The sequence below is a fragment of the Haemorhous mexicanus genome, chromosome 8, assembly GCF_027477595.1.
Source record: "Haemorhous mexicanus isolate bHaeMex1 chromosome 8, bHaeMex1.pri, whole genome shotgun sequence".
Lineage (NCBI taxonomy): Eukaryota > Metazoa > Chordata > Aves > Passeriformes > Fringillidae > Haemorhous > Haemorhous mexicanus.
Window position 1 is genome coordinate 21,678,925 of NC_082348.1, and position 21,929 is coordinate 21,700,853.

The 21,929-nt window shown below is 39.0% G+C and overlaps 1 protein-coding gene across 3 annotated transcripts in view; it reads right to left on the reverse strand.

The window, feature by feature from the left end:
* Window positions 1–17,452, reverse strand: part of LNPK (lunapark, ER junction formation factor) — a 59,310-nt gene extending 41,858 nt beyond the window's left edge. For 2 of the 3 annotated variants that reach the window (XR_009487353.1, XM_059853162.1), the window contains exons 1-6: window positions 17,358–17,452; window positions 13,526–13,607; window positions 12,242–12,286; window positions 10,890–11,077; window positions 7,535–7,593; window positions 4,268–4,308 (exon numbers count right to left, since the gene is read on the reverse strand). Coding sequence is in view for 2 of the 3 variants with exons in the window: in XM_059853162.1 (XP_059709145.1) it covers window positions 4,268–4,308; window positions 7,535–7,593; window positions 10,890–11,077; window positions 12,242–12,286; window positions 13,526–13,552 (360 nt within the window). In the remaining variant the exon portion in view is untranslated. The remainder of the gene's footprint in view (window positions 1–4,267; window positions 4,309–7,534; window positions 7,594–10,889; window positions 11,078–12,241; window positions 12,287–13,525; window positions 13,608–17,357) is intronic. The other variant, XM_059853163.1, reaches the window with a different exon arrangement.
* Between the last annotated feature and the right edge of the window lie 4,477 nt (window positions 17,453–21,929).

Below are 21,929 nucleotides of genomic sequence, written 5' to 3' on the forward strand. Positions count from 1 at the left end.
ATTTGCGGATACATAAGTTTTGCAAATACAGTAACATTATTTTGAAACATAATTCAATTCTCACCACAAGATTCAGATGTTGAAGTTATCCCCCACATTACATAGTTTTTGGATAATTCAACAAGTTACTCTTCATATTTCGAAATTCATATATAGCTTTAAAATTCTAGTAAAGCTGAATCTGAACAAGAATTCAGTATCACAACTGACTCTGTACAAATTTCTTGAAAATATATAGAAATTGTCAGGATTTCTACAGGCACATTGACATTTCTCAAGCTTTCACTCATACTTTTCTAAAGTAAATTGAAATTTGGCTGACAATACCAAATAAAAAATCAAAAAGGTCCAAGTTTACTTACTGTGAGCAAATCAGTGTAATTACCAGAAGAAAGTAAGAGCTTGTGTAAAATTTAAATTCTACCTCTGTGCTTGCATAGCAGAGAAAACTGGCTTTTGTGCCAACACAGGAAGTTCATTTATGAACACAAACCAAGACACTGACTTCTGGAACATTCACCATCCTGAAACATAATCTTGGAAAGGTTAACTTGATGTTGAACACTAACACAGCAAATTGCTCAACACCTTACTCTTTTTCCATAACAGTCTTCTCTGAGATCCAAAACTTCTCCTACAAAATAATTTTCTACTTTCTGCCAAGGGCTAACTCATAGTCTATCCTTGAAATTATCAATGAAATTATAATGCTGAGCAACCCAAATCACGAGGGAACTCTCTAAGAAAGGTAATATCAGCCTAAGCATGATTTTTTTTTCATGGAATTAATCAGATCTTAATAAAGAAGCATGGTAAAGAAGCATTCTCTTCCTATGAACAGTTGTATGGATGAACTCCTTCCCAACAGGCAACCAAACAGAATTCCTGTGGGAATGACATCAGCTGCTTAAATTGAATAGTATGAGTAATGTATTTTAAGCTTCTTGTAAAGGCAATTTAGCAACCAAAGACTTAAGTACTGGCATGGTGCAAACCACTCATTATTCACCATACTACTATGTGAGTTCATAAATTGAGAATTACTTACCTCCAACTAGGAGGAGGTCTTTCTTTATATTCACAAACTCACTTCAGTCTACCATTTAAAATATACCAGTACACACAGCAAAAGTTTCATTAAAATAGGAAATATACCATATAAGTCACAGTAGTGAAGTACACTCTGAACAGATCCATGCCAACATTAAAACCAAGTTAACTGACCCTTTGTCAGCAAATATGATTTTAAACTGTATTTTGAGTTTCCAGTTGCACATTTTCAGTACTCTAACATTTACCAGTTAGACAAAACTGGGCTTACACAAGAACCAACTCCTAGCAGAGCTTTCATCACATACTAAAGTTATGAAAATATCAATGGTTGTCTACACCTAGAAGGCTGAAGACAAAGTTGATTAAAGAGTAATTAATTTAAGTAACAGAACTCATATGCTGCATTTTTTTCCCATTACTAATGTAACTCCAAGACAGCCTTGAAATCAGAATAGTTGGGTATTTTTTCCTAGATTAACAGATGCAGTTTCTAAACTCTTACCTGAAATGGCTTGGAAATCTGTCAAAGTCTAATATTACACTTAGCCTAGTATTCAAAGTAGCTGAGCAAACTTCAGCAAAGTTTAATTCTAAAATTAGCATGGTAATTACTATACTAGCTTCACAACTTTGTCCTCAGGCTAAGAATTATCCCATCTTTAAGACTGCTGTTCCAGGTAAACTCTCCACTAATTCCCAGATGTATCAGCTTAATACATGTCCTGTGCCCTGGCTTTAATATGCTTAACCCTCTGAACTTGCTCATCTACCCACACTCAGGCTTAAGGGCTGACATCCTCATTAACTGAGAAACTCTGAGACCACAATCACAGCTAAACAGTCACAAACACAACCTCAGCATCCCTCCTTATGATCAAGGAGGAGAACAAAGTTGTATCTTGAAGTAGTGCCTTAATTACAGCTGATTAACTTCATCCCTACCCCCAGTTAATAACTGAACAAGCTTTTAAGTATTCACTAGGAGAAAATCAGCATAGTCAGTTCTATGATAATATTACACAAACTTTGAGTCAAAGTACAGGACAGACCATACCAATGGCAATTTCCAGATGAAGTATCTGTATTTATCAAGTATTTTACCCACATGAGTATACATATGACTATGTCACCAAAGCCAGAAGATAAGTTAGACAGAAATTAATTTCTACTGAGCAGTCACTGCAAATACCCCCAGGGCATTATAGCAGATGAGGAGCTTACACCATTTACAGGTAAGCCCTGCAACCACCTTATGTCCCTCCAGCACACAAGTAATGCCTGCAGGGAAAAGGTGGGCCACATGACTGTAAAACACAAGTCTACTGTAACATTTTTCAAAAGGACAATTGTCTTCAATGTAAGATTTATCCAGCAATTAGGTAGCTGAGCTGCAACAAAGTGAAAAAGCACAGCTGTTGCAGCAGACTCAGTGCCTAGACAACAATTTGCATTAGAAATAAACAGGAAACGCATAATTTACTTATCCTAAATACTTTCAGAACCACAATGTAAATTTCTTAGTAACTAATCCTATTTGCAAACTCACCAGCAAATCAGAATTTAACAAGAAAAAAAATCCTCTCTCTCTCCCCATTATTTCACCTGATTTTTGTTTAACTAAAAATTAGTACTCCAAAGGCATTTCTAAGGAAGTTAATCAAACAAAATAAAATGAAATCTGAGTATTACCAAAATGAAATTTTACAAAATGCAATTGATTAGGTGTTTTTATCTAAAACACTAATTGTATTCTGTCTTGTTACCTGCACCCCCTTCCAGCTCATTTCAACATGTTATTTCATGTATCATTATCTTATTTTAATGCTTAATTGAATATCTTAAATTATGATGAACCTCCTGAGTCCACCTTCTGAGTAAAAAATACCAACAGTGCACTGATGCAAGAGGTTGCAGCAAGTCCTCTGTTTCTGGTTCCCTGCTAGGAGCAAGGCACTCACAAGATCACGTGATAATCACAGACTCTAAAAAACAGCTGTCTGACACATTATTGGACTTCCCAGAATCAGTTTCACTAATCCTATTTAGAAGTTTGTCTTTAATGACTAAAGCTTGACTTGCATATATACTCATGGCAACTTATACTTCCAGACTTAAATTCTCCATAGTTACACTATCATTTCATTCTTGTCTACCAAGTATTTATGCAGCTGTTTCACTGCATGCATTTCATTTCAGTATTGTGCATTGTTTCATCCTGGTTTTTCTACAGTATGTTGTTTTGATGTTTTGCATATGCAAAATACACATTTAGGTTTTTCCTGACTAATCTTTTATTCGATGGCTTTTGTCCTCATTGCTTCTCACACACAAAAATTCTATTCTATAAAAAAAGATTTTCATGATTACAAAAAACTAAACTTAAACTGAAATGAAGACTTTACATTTAAGATTCCAAAACCCCTTTTGTTCTCCATTGTGCTTTTCTGCTTCAAGAACTTTTCCTTTAAGCCTACCAAATGACTATGTTAATTGGAAATATTAACTGATTTCAGTTAAGCAGTTTTCATAAACTTAACATTGCTCATATTTTTCCTCCCTAGATAATGTAAACCTCTTGAACCTCTTTGTACCACCACTACAAGCAAAGGACACATCCATTTAAATATCAGCAAATCCTCTTTACCAAAGGTTAATGACATAATTAAGTTACAGGTTATCTTTTTTACATCTACACTTTAAGTGATAAAACATAGATCATGACATAATAGCAGACTCTTACCCAACTCATTTTTGGAATCTTTGTTCTGGGTTTTTTATTAATTTAACTACCGTGGCAAAATCCAGAAGGTATGAGGTGAACACTTTGGGAAACTCATTAATAACAAAGAACCATAATGGAATTTTTGGCATTTCTGGAGGGAGGAGGAGTTGCTTTGGCAAGGCAGGGTTGGGGGGCAGAGAGTGTTTGGGTTGTGGCTGTTTTAAGGTTTTGCCTTACAAGGCAGGTGAAGCCAACCATGTAAGAAAACAGCTTCCTCTCTCAACAAGCTTCCTTATGGAGTAATAAACAGAGAGGAAACAGCTTTCAGTGCCACAAACCTCACAAAGAGGGCAAGTCACCCAAGACTTGGAATCTTGTCCATCCAAAATTTTTCTTACTCAGATTAACTGCTGATCAAGTTTGGTGCAAATATCTGGCATACATCAGTTGTAGTCAACCATAGCAAACATTTTTTCTTGAAGTTTTACTTACTATTTTTTTCTTTTGGGATTTTAAATCTTCCAGTGCATCATCTAAAAGAAGGACATGATACATTAGTTTTCAAAAATAAATTAATTTCAGCACACTCCAAACATTGACTTCACCTTGAAATATCAGGAAAAATTATGCACTGACCACTACCAACTCTAATCAGTAAACTTGGTATAAAATAACTAGAGTTTTTATGTGAAAATAAATCACTTAAAATGCTGAAACTGCTTATAAATTATAGCCCACCGTTATCACTTTACAGTTATAACTATTAAAAAATTTTATGTACCATTTCCTCATTAAGCAAACCAATTCTAGGCCAGTGCCCTGCTTTGACCTACATTAAAACTGGTACAACAATGGACCAAATACATTTAATCTCATTACTCAAAATACAGAAAAAATGCTTGAGGTCTAAGCATTAACATATCTGAGTACCAGATTTACTGGCTTCAGTATTTCACATAAACCTCTTAACACATACTAGTTTCAAATGCCAGGTCAATTCCAAGCTTCAAAGCTCAATCTACTTCCCCCTTTCTGTACTCTCAGACTACAGCAAAGTGCCCAGTTTTGTAAGAACAGCTACCAGAAGGTCATTTTACTACTAAATGTTAAGAGACTGTTGCAAGAAGTGGGCACAACACCTAGCCTCTCTAAGAGGAAGAGAAAGAAGAAAGGCCAAATGCATGTGGGATTTTCCTGAAAGTCAATGTTTGGAGCTTGACACTCACTCACAGAAATCTCGCTGTAATAAACCATCACCTAATGCAGAAGATACTCTCTCAACAAATTAGCTTTCTACTATCTCTGTTCACAGCAAGAAGATTTTAACAATAAACTGTACAACTTTTTACCCTTTCTCAGCTCTACTGAACACTGGCAGCTTACCTCCTGTAAAAATATACCTATTTCTACCCATTTTTAAAGACAGAAAAAGCTTCATAGACCTACAAGACACAAACCCAACCAAACTAAACACACCTTTTTTTGTATTTTTACTATTTATAAATATGTATTCCATACATTCAAAGTTACTTCAGGAAAACTGTTACTTAAAATTAAGGGAACAAATAATTAATTGAACTATTCCAGAATGCAGAAATCCATTTTAATCAAACAGACCTCTTATTAAATGTGCAAAATACTAAAACTGGCATGTACATATTTGAAAGGTTATTAAGTATACAATAAAAGGGTAACTAGAATCATCATCATTTGTTTATAGGACATGGGAAAAGACAATATTTAAGCCTGGGATGGACCACAGAAGACAGACAATTCCAAAAAGTGTGCATCTTCAAATCACTAAAGTATCTCCTTTCACCAAATGTTACATTTATACTAGAACACAGCCTCACACGTTGCCCCACACAGATTAATAGATTAAATTGTATTGCAATGCAGTGTGGTATCATGAAACCAAATAAACAGCAGAACACAGCCAGCTATTAATGGTTACTCAAGAAACTGCAAGTGCTTTTGGTACAGAAATGCCTAGAACATCATCAAGCACAGCCTCCCATAAAGCAATGCCATCAGTTTCAAGTGTGGCTGTTTCTTTCTGATCACTTTACCTCCTGTACTCAACAAGAACACCTCAAGAAACACCTGCCCCTTAAACATGGCCAAATGGCAATTACTGCAAACTATCTTCAAGAAACCAACATATCTTATCTTAATTAAACCTACAGAAAAAAAAAAAAAAATCATACCAGGGAAGTCAATACCTGCAACATACCTCATTTATTTTCTCCAGCTTTGGGACAAATCAACCTAAATCTTTAACACTTGTTTGCCTGACTGTCCTAAAAACTGAAATTCCATCATCTCTCTGCATCACCTTCCCTGAAGTCTAGCTACAAATTTTCTTCATTCACAGCATCATTCCCAAATCTGGTGTATACTGATTATCCAGCACAGAGCTTGATTGCATTAAATAACCACCTCCAGTGTCTCAGTATGTTATACTAACTTATCCCAGAATAAACATTTGGTTTTGAGCAACTTGGTTGATAGTTTGCTCTCTCAGCTATGCTTTCTCCTCCTTGACTGCTTCAACCCTACATTCAATTTTTCTTTTTCAAATGTAGGACTTTTATCTCTGAGGTAAAGCACTTCATTTTTATCCAGTCTCTGGAACCACAGAGAAATAATCCCTTTTGGCATGTTCTATCATCTACTAAACCCTTTAAACACAGGTTCAACAAAAGCACCAGACATGCCTGTATCCTCAAAACAGCAATAAAGACATTTAAGCAAAGTAGAAAAACATACTTTTTTTTCTTATTCAGCCATGAAATGCAAATCATTCATTTCACCTTAGAAATGAATCACACTGCACCACAGAATATATGGACAATTTTATTTCTACATAAAAATGTATGTTCTGTGCTTGCATACCAAATGCAAATATTCGGTTTAAGAAAAATTCTAAAAGTGATGTTTAACTTGTAAGCTGTCACAAATTAAATACATCATGCTGCTCTGCAAGTCATAAAACACAGTGCAACACTGAGGTTTGCCTGTATTATTGCTCACATCACCATGAGATATTGTTACAGGCTGGACTGCTTTCAAGGAAAGTCTCAAATGAATTCTAACTACTGCAGACAAGTGCCACAGATGCTGTTTTTAAATAGCATGCAGATTCATTCTAACACAAAATTTAACAACTTTTTATATATATTTGAAAACCTCCATTACTTTTTGGTTTTCTAACACAATTTCCAATTTTCCTTTGCTCTCAAAAAAGCAGAAAAACACTCGCTTATACCTTTCCCACTCAGGAAAACATAAGTATGCTTTGGAGAACTTGGGAGAGAAAATATATCCTAACAAATAAATTAGACACATCTGCTATAAATCTCTTCCCTTTTGTATAAGGATAACAGATGACTGCTGGAATACTTGTGAGATGCAAGTATCAAGGGAACAACTACTACTGTTTATACTTCCTTTCCCCTTGATCCTACTTCTACATCATATTTTATTCCATTACACTTTTGACACATGCAAAGACAGGAGAAAGTTGGCACAATTTTATAAGTGAAGTGAAAGATTAAGCAGTTTCCTTCCTGCTCTTTCATGAACTATGTAGTATAAAAATGTTTAGCTAATGCTACCCATTACAGTATCAACCAAAAGGCTACTCTTGTCTTCCTGGAAGCCAAATGATAAAAGCATTTACATTATCACAGCAAGCATCATTCTCAACTGGCTACATATCCTTAAAAAAAAAAAAAAAAAAAAGGAAAAAGTACTTACTATTTCTTTCTGTCCGTTTGGAAAAGAAAAAAATGAGCAGTGTTCTTATACACCAGATTCTTTAGAACAAAAAGAAGAATTATATTAATTAAATTATATTACAGTAACCACTTCTGAAGTCATTTAGCAAACAACACTTAGCAGATGAGATTTTATTTCACAAATACAAAAGACAGAAATCTTAAAACACTATTCATATATAAAACTAAAAACTAAATTAGCACCTTGTCAACAAGACATCAATACTGCTCTAAATAAAAGCATCCTTTCAATTGAAATTAACTGTTACTTAAGGCAGAAATACTAAGGCAGCAGCAGCAATATCATCACTTGCTAAAAAATGTTCATCTGAAAATTACTTAGTCATCACTTCTTATTTGATAGATTAATAATGCATTTTATCCAAAAAAAGGAACTTACCAGTTCAGACCAAAATTAATGCCCAAGAGATTTGTGGGAAGAATTCTAACACCAATGAAAACCAGGTGATAGAGCTATTGTACAAGTGCTCTCCCAAGCAGAATTAACTGACCAGAGTCCTAGTGATTTTAGAGAGGCCTCAGTCTACTCAGTTTCTGTAGGTTTTCAGCTGACTTAGCTGGAGCAGTTTATGTCAAGATGAAGTTAAACTGATCTATGACTATTTTACATTTGAAAGGTCTCTCTGCAATCATCAGGATTTCATTTGTTTTAAAGCTTAGAATTGCTTCTAATATTAAGCTGACACTTTTCCTGGTAAGATACTCAGTCTAAGAAAAGTGGCAAACCTCATACACCAAGCCATTCCAAGCATCCCAAACCCTCCTAATGTTAATTAAATAACAGAGCCTAAATTAGTAATGTTTAATTTAAGAAAAAAAAAAAAAAAAAGCAATCTTAAAGGCTAAAATAGTTATCTAGCTAAAAGCATGCATAAGAAAGCAGGCAAAAGGCTTTGAGAGTTTTCATGATGACTTAATTCATAAGAACATCTTCTGTATTTATGCAATGGTTGCCCTGTTAGAAATGCCTTCAAGTATTAACAACACAGCCCAAGTTAGGCAAGATGGATGAGGCACCTGGAATCTGAGAGCAGCCAGTCCAAGGTAAGAGAAACAAAGAAGTTTAAGTATTCCACGTCCAAAGGTGTGCTATAACAACTCATCTAATAATACAGGTGGATTTATCTGCCTGCACAACACACAATGTGTCTTTCTAAAGTATCAGAAGAAATAAATGTTTAGAGTGTTTAAATTGCCTTAAATACCTTGTTACAAAGGCAAAAGCATTATTTTTTTTTAAATCTATGTTTAATAGTCTTCTACCTAAAGCTGTATTCTAAATATGAAGTCAGACATCATGAAATAAAAAAGCATTTCCTCTGTAAGAAATCCGAGACTAAATTTTATTAGCAGATCATTTCAACCAATTTTACAAAAAAGAAACTCTATTTCTTTGAAAATCAGAACATGCAAATTAAAACCAATTCAAATAAAAATCAGTTCAAGAAGAGCACCCCTCTAAAATGCTAACATATTTCTTCCACTTTTTGAGTATTTCAGTATACATTTAAAATTAATGAAGTTATATTCCTAAAACTTAACTTGCTCTACCAACATCAGTAACTTGCTGAGACCCTGAGGGACTGACCTAAGGCAGAAATAAGTTGGTGACTGACTGCAAGCTGGAAAAGGCAGACATACTCCAGTTTGATTAGGTCTGAAAAATCTCTAGAGCCATTACTGGGTGGCACCAGGCATTCAGCATGGAGTCACCTCTTGACCGAGAACAAAGACAAGCTGGCAGCTGCTTGCCATTCATATCTGCCAAAAAAAGCTGAAAGGGAATAGCTTAAGGGGAAAAAAAAATCTGATAAACAGTTGCAAGTCATAAGAGAACAACAGACTGATTCTAAGTGCTAGTAAGCTGACATCTAAATCAGAATTTTACAGAGAGCCATCTTGAGAAAAATAAGCAGAACTGGAAGACAAACTAGAGAATAAAAGTCCAACATGTAAATTCAAACCACAGCACAAGAAGCTATCACCTTCAATAACAAAAACTTTCATTTCTATACTAATTCTAACACACCTATGTGAAAGGAGGCTGGTAATACTTCCTCTTTTACAAGCCTTTCCTATCAGCATGAACAAGCCTCACACACTAACAACAAAGACTTTAAAATACTTGTCCTTAAGAACAAAATCAATTCACATTGCTGTCAAAGATTAATTTGAGCTCTAATTTTTATATTAATCCTTTCCAGTCAAGATCCTACTGCCCATGTATTTTCTCCACAGGAGTACACAACAGCAATATATCAGTATATTACAGATAATGCAGTATAACATACAAACACCATCCTCACCTTGGGGGTTTTCCACATGTTACATTATGCTTATCAAACTTACAAAGCCTCAAATATTTACTTTGACTTTGCCTTTCAAGTCTAAAGCTAGGGCATCTACAAACCATGCCTTCATACAAAGGTGCTGTACAAATGGAAGTACTTATGATCATTTCAGCAAATGAGTCAATGCACTGTGCTCCCCATCGTTAGGGAAGATGCTCAGTAGGCTGCTCTCACCTCCCCGACGGTCTGGAGGAAGGGGAGGCTGCAAAGCAGCTGTTAAGTGAGGTGGGAGTCCTTTTTATTACTTTTAGAAATGTGGATTTCTTAGACAACAAAAGCCACTCCTCAGGATAAGCAGCCAATCAGCTCAGTGGAACAAATACGTAGGCAATATTTTCTCTAGTCACATACAATGAAGTCTGTATATTTTCTTGAAAACAGTCAGTGATTTTCCAGAAAAAGAGCTAAATATGTAAAAGTAGTCTTCAACACACTTAAGGTGACTACTTTTCAAGTCCATTCTGTGTTAAGAGTCACCTAACACATAAAGTAAGTTTCTCCACTCATTCTTGTATTTTTCCCAGGTTTATACACTACATGTTATATGTACATGACACACCTTTGGTTACTTCTGTACAGTAATGTTACTTCTCAAATCACAATAAAAATAAAACCCAAGAAATAGAGTGAAAATAAAGCCCTTGTGCATATACTACATTACCTTACAGCTGTACAGACACAGCTCTCTAGCCCCAGTATAATTTTGATAAGCCAAGTAACTTTAGATGCTATTATCTTCTGATGATAAGACCTAGCTCTATACTAAACCCAGACCCACGAGAGACATTTCCCTCAAAGAAAGGGGAATGTCTAACTACTTGAAGCTATTTTAGAAGAAAAAATTCAGCAAGTTATGACATCTCAAGGACTGTCAAAGCAAACCCAAACCCCTGCTGAGATGTATTTTCCATCTCCTTTTATAAGAGACAGCAGTTAGAAAATAAAAAAGGCATATTTACTTACATCAATGGAAATGCAAAAAATGGAAGTGTCATTGTCAGCCTTGCTGTCCATTCATCAGGAAGACACCACAAATACACAATTAAGCAAGTAGTAAGGTAAAGAAGTGAGGAGTAGAGAAGAAGTCTTCCAACCCATAGTTTCTGTAGCCTCTGATTTTTTTCTCTAAATTCTTCTAATGTCTGTATTTCCTGCAAATAAACAGGGTTCAGCCTTATTAGTGCAATTAGTAAGAGGTTTTACTAAGCTGCCTTTAAATGCTTGCTAAAATCAGCCCTATCAGTCTGATACTTGATTAGAAAAGCCAAGCAGCTCTTTGATAAATGACAATATTTGCCCAAAGATAACTTTCATAGCATAAATACTCCATACTAATAAGGCTATGACATGGGCCACTTGCACCTTATTAGCAATTGCTAAGAAAAGTCTACAATCAGCACTTTTTCACATTTGTAATGCATTAGTATATTTGGGAGAAGTGAAAAATACCAGTATCTTATGCATGGCAGTCTTTACTATCACATAAGTCAGTACTAAACATACTCAGCATTCCAAAGTTTTCATCACGTACCTGTGGAATGTTAAATGCCTCTGACACTTTTCTACTAACATGGCAAATTGCTGGAACCTCTCCACCATTTTATTTGTTTTCCTTTCAGTACTTTCCTCACATTAAGAGTGAAATCATGAACATCTGTATGATGGTATATTAATAAGTGATGGAGCAATGCTCTGCTATGTTAACCATTCTCACAGTATTTCAAGTGACAACAGAAGTACTCACAGCTTCATTAAAAAAAAATATCAACAGCATATTTCAAAACAGTTAATTTCCCCACAGAGTACAGACATCTGTCACAAATGCTGGTGAAATATCACAATTGATTACTGAGCAAACTATCCAGTTATTCTGCCCCTGACCTTACTTACTACCACTACAGCTGCAACTTCTACACATAAAACCATACATTGAAGCTTTTCTAATCAACCTGACGAATGGAACTTTGCATTAGTGACATTTTCCTTTACAGGGGACTTTAACAGTTAGTTATAACTGAACTGTGTAATCAAGGCAGCTTCATATTCATTCCCATTTCAGGCTCTCTAAATAAATACTTGCCCTGCAGCTTCTCACTATTATACAGTATTGGTATTTTTTAAATTACTAAACAGTAAGGGGAAAAATTATAACAATTTCTCTGATGTGCACAATCTCTACTACTGGAATAGGTACCAAAATAATTTAAAATTTCATGAGAGTATTTTACCTAATGTGAGAGAAATACATGGCCAGCAAAAGGACATATATTTCCAACAAAAAAAATCAAACAAAACACCAAAAAGCAAACACATACCTTATCTATTTTCTCTAATACTTCTACGGTGGAAGGCTTTGCCTGCTTACAAGGGAAAGAACAAAGATATTAATCTCACTTTTAAAGCCTCAGTATTTTGTGAATTACTGTACATTTACAGTTTCCTAACAAAAAGACATACTCATAATAGATTAATAAATTATCTATTTTACATAAAGGTAAGAAGTTTTCCTACTTTAGTGTGACAAATAGAAAGGACTGTAATGAATCACTATTTTCCTGCTGGCATTACTCTTACCTGAAAGCTCCTCTCCTACATCACAAAAAATGAAAATCTATAATGCTTCTACTGCAATAATGAATGTGTAGGTGGAAAGCAAAACAAGAACAGAATTGATGAGTGGCAGAAATAGGCAAAACACAGAGAATACAGAGAGGAAGCCCTAATCTTAGTACTCCAGCTTTTTACTACTATTCATTCCATATAAGGACATATGGTGCAAATAAATCACAAGCACCTGCAAATAAGGGCTGTCATCACCAGTAAAATTCCCTACAGGAGCAACTGGAAATCCACCTTCTGGGAACCTTTCCTAATTTCTGAGAATTATCAAGCCACAATCTTTCCCTACCCTTCACACTACAAATTCAAAAGCCACAGCTCACACTGCATCACCCTGAAAGTGAGTTTCTATTACACAAAACTGACACTCCACCTAAAGTTTTACCTTTAATGGAGTTTTGTAAGGAAGACTCTGCAGTCAATTGCTAATAATCAAAAGCAAACCTAGACTCAAGCAACTCACACCTGCCAGGAGAGTGGTCAAAAACCTCATGCCTCTTCTTCCTCAAACTCAGTACACCACTCAACAAATAATAAAAGCAGATAGGAAGACAGACTTGTACATGAGTAAGTAGCTACCAAACCATTTGTTAAAACAGCCAGAAATGTATTCTGCACATACCTATTTTTATCTAGGTCACCAACCTGTTAAGTCACAGATGCTGTAGTTTCTATCCCAATTATGCACAACAAAAGTATTTAGATTTACAGAAAGACTTAAAACTGTATTTTTTCAAGTTAATCAAGCCAGTGCCAGATTGGTACTGCAAAGGAACGAAGGACAACAGCAGAGTTCCACAGTTTAGTGATTTAGCAAAAAATACTTTTCATCATGATATCTCTCACTACTGGACTTCTAAGTAACATACTCACAGGAAAAGTTCAGCGCTTTCATTCAGCCAGCATTAATAGTCAACATGTCCTAGATACTCCCATCTTCTGGGCTAAAGGTTATTACATTGCTACACAATGTTACTTACCCTCCATCTTGAAATTAATCCACCCATCTTCTACTGTGGACAAATGTTGGCAGAGCTATCAATCTTCTACAAGAATTCACAGCTAGAAATAAAGCATCAAGCACTTAGGAGTAATCTATCAACATAATCAAAGATTCTCAAATTCATTCCAACATCTTAAGAAATCAAAACATTGTAAAAAGCCATTGTCCAGCTATCTACCTATGTGCTATCTTTAAATTCAGTTTTCTGATTCATAAGCCTCCCTGTAAGTCAGTTGATCAGCTCAGACATGGCCAAAGTTATTTTTCTTTTGGAAATACTTAACTAGCAGGGAGTTCTCAAAAACACAGGCACAAATGAACTGCAAAAAGAGCCACCAAAATACTCCAGCAGGAAAAACAACTTTAAAAACTTAGTATTGGGCACAATTATTTAAGATACTAATCTCCAGTTATTTCCTCTGCTGCCCCTAAGCATAACTCAGTATTCCTTTTTAGCTGCGACTCTAGGCATTCAGCATTAACACCCTGTTAACATCTTATCCTGTTCATGAGAAAATTTCTCAAATCTATTTTCTTTTCATGCTCTCACCAACAAAAACATGCTGTGTGCTCAGTTTTAAGTTTAAAGAACCAGTTTCAAAGATTTCATTTGTTGTACAAAAGCACAACATTGGCAGGTCTTCCCTGCACAACTCACAACCCAGTCATCAGCACATCAAATGACTCAAAAACAATTCCAAAGGGGCAAGAGCAGCTCACCTCACCCTACACAAACCTGGAACCCATGAACAACACTAATTTGATGATCTGGGTCTAAGCTCCTGAAAAAAAATTGCAGCAACTTCCCATGAGAAGATAGTTGAATCAATTGAATCTTAGGATGGCAGGCTTTCTCTCCATCCATTTAATATACAAGTTTTTTACCTATTTAACAAAAAAGTAATCAGTTCAAAACAACCCTGACATTAAACTAATGCTCAATCCCAATCAGGACTCAAACCTTTTTCATTCTGGAATGAAACACTAACACTTGTTAAAACAAAGCAGTGATCTAGCCAGACAGAAATATAAGTGATCATTATCTTGCTTATTAAGCTTCCTTTGGCCAAAAATGGAAAGATACATTTCAATCCAAATTTGTTTTCAAATTGTCTCAGGCCACTAGAGCAAATTAATATGTCTAGGGTATGCACTGCTCACTAGCACAAACACTGCTGTAGTGTCCCCACCTTCTAAGAAAGCCAAGGACTTCAGAACTACAGGCCCTACTGGCTTCAGAAACCAACCCTTAAAGATAAGGAAATCCATATCAGAAATGCCATGAGAACAAAGCTAGAACAGATGGGCAAATTAGCTCTGCTGCTGCCAAATTAGCAGCACCACAGAGTGAGACACAGAAATAGCAATTACCCCTTGGACTCGAACAAATTCTCAAAATAATCACTACTGCAGCAACTCACCTCAGTAAAACAGCAGTCTTTTTTTTTAAACACATAATCTAGCACCAAGAAATTTACACAACTGTGACTTTGCAGATACAGGCGAGCTTTTGCATGATGGGTATCGCTGTAGATCTGAGCCTACACTTTCTTCCCAGATATTCCTACAGACATAGCTAGCTTTTACATTGTTTTGCAATAAAGACACTGTATCAAATAGCCAATTGAGAAGTCTGTAAAGCCAGCACAAGGCTCCCAGACCTAGCTTGTTTCCCTATCATTGCCACTGCCCTTAGGAGCAATGGTGGCTCTCAGCTGTGGACATGGACAAACACAGAAATGCTCAGAAGGCCTTTGCGTGTGCCATTTTCCTTCAAACCATAGGTTGAGAACCTCTCCACTGGAAGTGTTAGAGGATCTTTTGGGAACAAATTATCCATGAGCTACTGGTGACTCTGGCTTATAGCAATAACACATTCACAGTGCTATTGCTACACAAGGTTTTTTTAAATATCTGGTAAATGCTTGGAAGAGAAACAGGTTCAACAAGTGTCACTATGCATCTGATTTTACAGGAGCTGTGATGATGACAGGCTTTACAGATGCTGCTCTGCAAGTCTGCAATACCACCAAAACCCTTCCCCAAAGAGGTATTAAGGGATTAGGGCCACCAGATTCACATTTACAGTTTAGTCACTGAATCCTCAGTGAGGAGGTGGAAAACTTTCTATGATTACTATGGAGTGCCTCAGATGTTTTCCTTCTTCCCTTCTCTTCTTCCTGACATGACAACACAAATTGTCTTGAACTGGTTCAAGCTCTCCTCCTTCCTCCTCACCTGCCACCCCACATACCTACCACTAATATCTATCCTACTCCCCAGGGCAAGAGATCATCCACAAGTTACTTCCTTCCCATGCTCTAAACAACAAATTATTGCATAGGACTTTTCCCTTCTGAAGACTGCACTCTAGCACAGAGCTGTGCATTTCACTGACTAAGCACTAGAGCAGTTGGGCTTATTTCCACACACGTTATCACTGATGCAATACACATGTAAGATAGCTGCAACATGTCCTAGGCTTAAAACAGACAAAAGAAGCATTAAAACCACTGAACAGAGAAGCTCAAGAAAACACTGCTATCAATTTTATTACCTGACTCTCTCAAAAAAAATATTCATAGCAGCTCCTCTACTCCCAAAATATTTATTTATTAAAAAGCAGAAGTGCCAGACTCAGAGACCAGAGCAGAAAAAGCTTCTCCTTTGAATGAGGCAAAAATCCACTAAGACATCCACGCCCATCCACCCGGGTGGAGAAAATAGCTTCATGATCTCATTACACTTTTATCAACTCAGTCTCAAATTTCTTCAGGCTTGTTAATGTTTTACAGATTAAAGGTTCTCCAAAAACTCAGTCTCCCAAGTAAATTTTAATAAATGACATGCTGAAATTCAAGACTGAATAACATCAAGAGAAGACATACTACAAGAAAAAAAAATGACGTTAGAAACTTGTAATCAAGGCCTTGCATAGAGTCATACATATCTCTCCCCTTAAGGAACGGGCAATGCTTTTGAAATAATAGGTCTTTTTGCAAACTTAGTCATTCCATTTTCTGTAAGTATTTTTAGATATTTACCACTACAAAGAGCACGAATTCTACCTTTCAAATTGAATCCCTAGTTCTGCTCACAGTTTGCTCAAAATTTACTGACCTCAGAAACTTCCACTGGGACCATAAAAAGTTTCTCCAGCTGAGCGCCGCGGACAAGGAAACAACCAAAACCGAACCAGGAGCATCACCCACCGCCTACCGCTAGCCTGTCCTAGGACGCCTCAGTTACAAGAAAATACTAAACTTTTTTCCATTTAAACTTCATTTTCGGCTGTTTCCGTCTGGAAGCATCCCACAAAAGTCCTAGGCTTTGCAGAGCCTTAATTAAAAACGCAAATTAGTTCGCACACGGGCGGCACAGCGCCGGAGCGAGAAGTGGGTGGGCCAGGCGCTCTTTTTTGAAACCCAACCCCAGCAGCCTGCGCGAGGGGCGGCCGGCGCGGGCCCGCCGGGCCGGGAGGGCGCTGCCAGAGGTCAGCGGAGCCCCCGGCTCCCCGGCCCGCCGGCCGCGACAGCCGCACCGCTCCCCGCTTCCGCCCAGGGCGCCCGCCGCCCTTCCCGCAGCCGGGGGCTTCCCCCTCCGAGGCTGCACCACGGCCCACCCCGCCCCGCGGCCAGCAGGGAGAGGGAGGGGGCACCTGCCGCCTGCTCCGCTTCGTGCCCCGAGGCCTCAGTGGTACCTCAGCGCTCCTATGGGGAGCGCCGGGCGCCCCTCGCCCGCCACCCCGCGCCCCTCTCCCACCGCGGAGCAGCTCGGGGCCGGGCCGCGCATCCCCCGCCATCGCGTACCTGCCGCGGGCCGGGCCGCGCATCTCCCGCCCGCCGCCAACGCCGCCGCAGGAGGAGCGCGGCGCCCGGGCGCTGCTCCCACCAGGCCCCGCGCGGGCGCTGCAGCCAATCAGCGCCTCGCTGCCGCGGGGCGCGCTGGAGCGGGGCGGGGCCGGGGCGCGCCGCGCTGCGGGCGGGTGGCGTTTGCGGCGGGGCAGTTGCGCTCCGCTCGGTACGGTGCCGTACGGTACTCGGCCGTGCCGCTCCGTACACTGCCGTACGGTACCCGGCCGTGCCGCTTCGTACACTGCCGTGCCGTACCCGATGGTACCCGAGCGGGCCGTGACATGCCGATGCGCCGCTCCCGCCGTGCTGCGCGGCCCGGCCCGGGCGGTGTCCCGGGCGGCTCTGCCCCGCCAAGTCGAAGCGGGCGGTGTCGGAAGGCGCGCACCGCCGGCGGGGCCGGAGACGCCAAGCCCGTCTTCCTGCGGCTCTCTTTTACAGAAAATAAGAATGTTTTAAGGCGAAACCGGAGGAACGTGAGGGCCAGACTGTCATGTGGAGGTTTGCAGGCCTCCCGACCGCGGTGCTCAGCCAAGGAAGCAGTGCTGACAAAGAGCCGCCGTGCCGCGGGTGTGCTCTGCGGGCAGGCGCGGAGTCCCCTGAGGGTCACAGCACAGGGCTGCTCTCACCGTCCCCTTCCTTCCAGTCGGCGTGTGTTGAATATCCTTGGAGAGAGGCTGAACTCTGAATGTCTTTAAATCCCGTTACTGTAATCACAATGCCCTCTCCCTTGTGCTGTACTTCCATCAACTTTCTGACGTCGCTGGCGTCCATCCCTCGCCTCATGCCGAGAGGACACAGGAACAGAGAATAAATACTTGTTCTGTTTGCACTGTGTTTCTGAAATGCCCTGTTCAGAACTTTTAGCACTATAGTAACACAAGTGCATGTGCACAGATGTGGAGGAAAGTCTTTCCAAGTGCCTTGTAGTAAAAATTCCTATGCAAAAGCTGTGTATCTTCAGCTGACCCTGCATTGTTGAAATTCTTGTATGTAACAGTGCATCGTAATACAGCCTATAAATGTTGGGGTTCTTCTAGCTGTGGTAGGTTGACCCTGGTCTGCTCCTCCCCCTCAGGAAGATGGGGGAGATACTAGGAAAAGTCAGAGAGGTCATGGGTTGGGTTAATGGAAAGTTTAGTCAATGAATGAAAGAACAACAAAAAAAAGGTGATGCAAGGGAAATAACTAACCACCTCCCAAAAGCAGACTGATGCCCAGCAAGTCTTCCAGCAACTGATGATTCTGGAAGACAAACCAGAATCTTATTCTGCAATCCCAGTTTTATTGCTGAGAATGATATTATGTGGTGTGGAATATCCTCTTAGCAAGTTTGGGTGTGCTGTTTCCCCTCCCAAAATTGTTGCCTACCCTCTAAGGGAGCAGAGCATGAGAAAAGGGAAAGCCTCAATGCTGTGCAAGTCCTGTTCAGCAAAGGCCAAAACATTGCTGTGTCAGCTGTGCTGTTCTAGTCACAGAATACAAAACACAGCAGAATATGGGCTGCTGTGAAGAAAATTGCCTCATCCCAGCCAGACCCTGTACATGAACTCAAAAAGAATAGGAACAGCTTTTAGGCCAGGAAAGGACAGGAAAGATATCCCAGCAGCTGTCCAGGCAGCACAATCAGCTTCAAGCTTTAAGTGGTAGAGCTGCTGAGTCTGATCATCTGCGAGCATTCATTCTTAGCCTGGACATTAGCAAGTTGATCCCTTTAGCTCCAGCCAGTGCTCAGTGTGAATCTGGCTGCTCACATGATTACAGTGTCAGATAAGTAACAACTTTAGCTGTGAATCGTGGTTTAGAGCTGGCTTCAAGACACTTCATTCAGATCAGAATAATGGGGATCAATGGAGAGCCACTGACTCTACTGGAAATACTCTGCCATCGATTACAGAGCTCGCCTACATATACAGCTTCATGTTTCTCATTGAGGCCTGGACTGTTCTTCCTTTCCAGTGCAAAAAAGACTCAGCGACTGAGCCTCTCCTACTCTTGCACTCTAGAGCCACTTCTACTTAAATCCTTGTAACAATGACCAAAATCCTTGTAACAATGACCATCACTTTGCTGAGAGGATAGTTTTATTTTTTGTTTCAGATCAACAGTCCACTTCTGACTTTGGTACTTCAAAGTGGTGTGCTGCTGGAGAGAGGCTGATTTAAGTCTTAATTTTTGAGCTAACACATTGAAGTGTGCTGACATCTTTTTCCCTGGTCTAGCATCATATCCACTGAAAATAAATGTAAATAATGAAGATACCATGTTTAAAGGCATTTGGAAATGCTGCAGGCAATACCAATTGAAGAATCAGAATTGATTCTCTCCAAGAATCGGCTGCATTTTTTTTTGCTTTCTTCTTTCTTCCATAAATGTCATAAATACTCTTGAGTCACAACAAAATTGATTCCTAGTTCTTGTTCCTCCAGAGCTGAACAAGAATTTTGAAGGCGATCCCCAACTCTCCTTCTGTCCTTGGGGCCTTTTGCAGAGCTGGCTTTTATGCAGGCCTCTGCCATGAAGTTCTAATCATTGCTATTCAGTTTTGGATCTCTGTAACTGGTAGTTTAAAAAAATCATTGTTAGCTACCATTACTGAACCTTACACGCAGATAAGCCTCTCAGCTGGGTGATGTTATACAATAGCATGCAGCTCTCTGTTTGCTTAAGCACCAAGATCTACCTAAAAAAAAATAAATTATGCCCATATAGACTCTGAGGATAATAAAACTGAGTATAAAAACATAATTTTGAATCAACCAGCTTAAAATTTTCATTAATCTGGTTCAAAACTGCCCCCTACAGAGTATTTAAAACTCTTAAATAGACTCCCTTCAAAATCCTTCATTATCAATGGGATTAGTGTTTAACCTGACTTTGTATAACCACTTTAGCAGCAGAGTACATCTTCAGAATTTTCCCCAGCATCACAGGCAGCATTTAGCACTTTCCATCCCTCTATATGCAGAACACTGAACAATCAACTTATTTTAAAAATCAAGCAAAAAGCTTAGTTTAAAATGTTTTGGTCTCTCACCCTAACACTGCTATTGAGAAGAGTTTTCCCATGGTAATATTTGTAGCATTCCTATATTTTATCAATATATGTAGCCTAGTAGTCCAATTTATTTTTCTAAATAATTACATGGGTCTGTGCATCATTTGGAAAATGCTGTCTGGTTAAGAGGAAGTTATTGTTGCCAAATTGTGTTTACTTGAGGTTTTTTTATTTAAAACAGACCTTTTTGGACTTCTGTGGCTGGTGAGGCCATGTGGATGCTGGGGAGTTTTAGATGGGGAAACAGAACCTTTGTTTACCCTGCAAGTGGATTGCAGCAGATGATATGTATATAGCCTAAAGATCACGAGCTTCACTACCCACACTGTGACTGTACTCTGTGCCATCTCACCATTTCTTTCACATCCCAGTTACTGGGAATTAGGTGCTGCTGTACACTGCATTGCTCAGGCTGAAACTGGGCTACCCAGTTACCTGGAGTGCCTTGGCCATTCTGGGCTCTTTGCTGTGCACCACTGGGGACTCCTCAAGGGCACAACTTCACTCCAGGCCACTTCCCCATGCCCTGTGGGCACCTCAGCCATTAAAGCAAGCCCAGGGTGTTAGGGACACAAGCCCAGGTTGTGAGGGACACAATCCAGGCTCTCCTCAGCTCTGCTCTCCACCTGCAAAGCCACTCTGCCACCACTGGTGGAATAAAGGTGGTGCCAGGTTTGGGTGGCTGCAGCATCCTGGCATGCCATCCTCAGTGGAAGGTACCACAGCCAGTGGTGTCAGTGGGCACCAAAATTTAATCTGGTCAACAATGGACCACGTGTCTTGAGGCCTGGAATCTGTTTCCTCTGCGTCTTGAACAGAATGGGTGCTTGCTGGTATTTCTTAAATGACACACACATAGTAACTGACACACATTTTTGAATGTTCTATGTGATTCAGCTTTGGGAAAAATGTAATTTTGTTTATGCATATTTTATTTATAATATATTTGGAAAAGCAATATAGGAAGAAATTCCTTTCTATCTAGGCAAGGAAATACATATGCAATTAATTAATTTTGTGTTGGTATATCTGCAGTAAAAAAACCCTCAACTTAGCTCTTAACAATGTGACTGATTATGATGACTCCAAACTATTTTTTTGTCTTGTTTTGTTGCACTTTCCAGTTAAGAAAGTGGGACTGGGACTGTGAAAAGAGCAAGAGAAAATTGCTTATATTACAGATAGAGCCCTAGTAGAAGGAATTGCTGAGCTGGAAGGAGTTGAGGCCTGAGGGCTGATATAAATTGATAGCTGCAAGAAGGGTTAAAATTGGATTAACCAAATACATTGTGCTTCATTTTTGACATTCAAATAATTTCAGAGCATAAAAAAAAGGTGGAACTTCTAAGCTGGGGTGACTTCAGTGACATATTTTGACAAGATGTGCTTTAAAAATGTGTTCTGCAACCACAGCACTGGGAAAGAGATCCTAGTTTTGATTTAATTTCTCATGTATAATAGTATATGCTTCT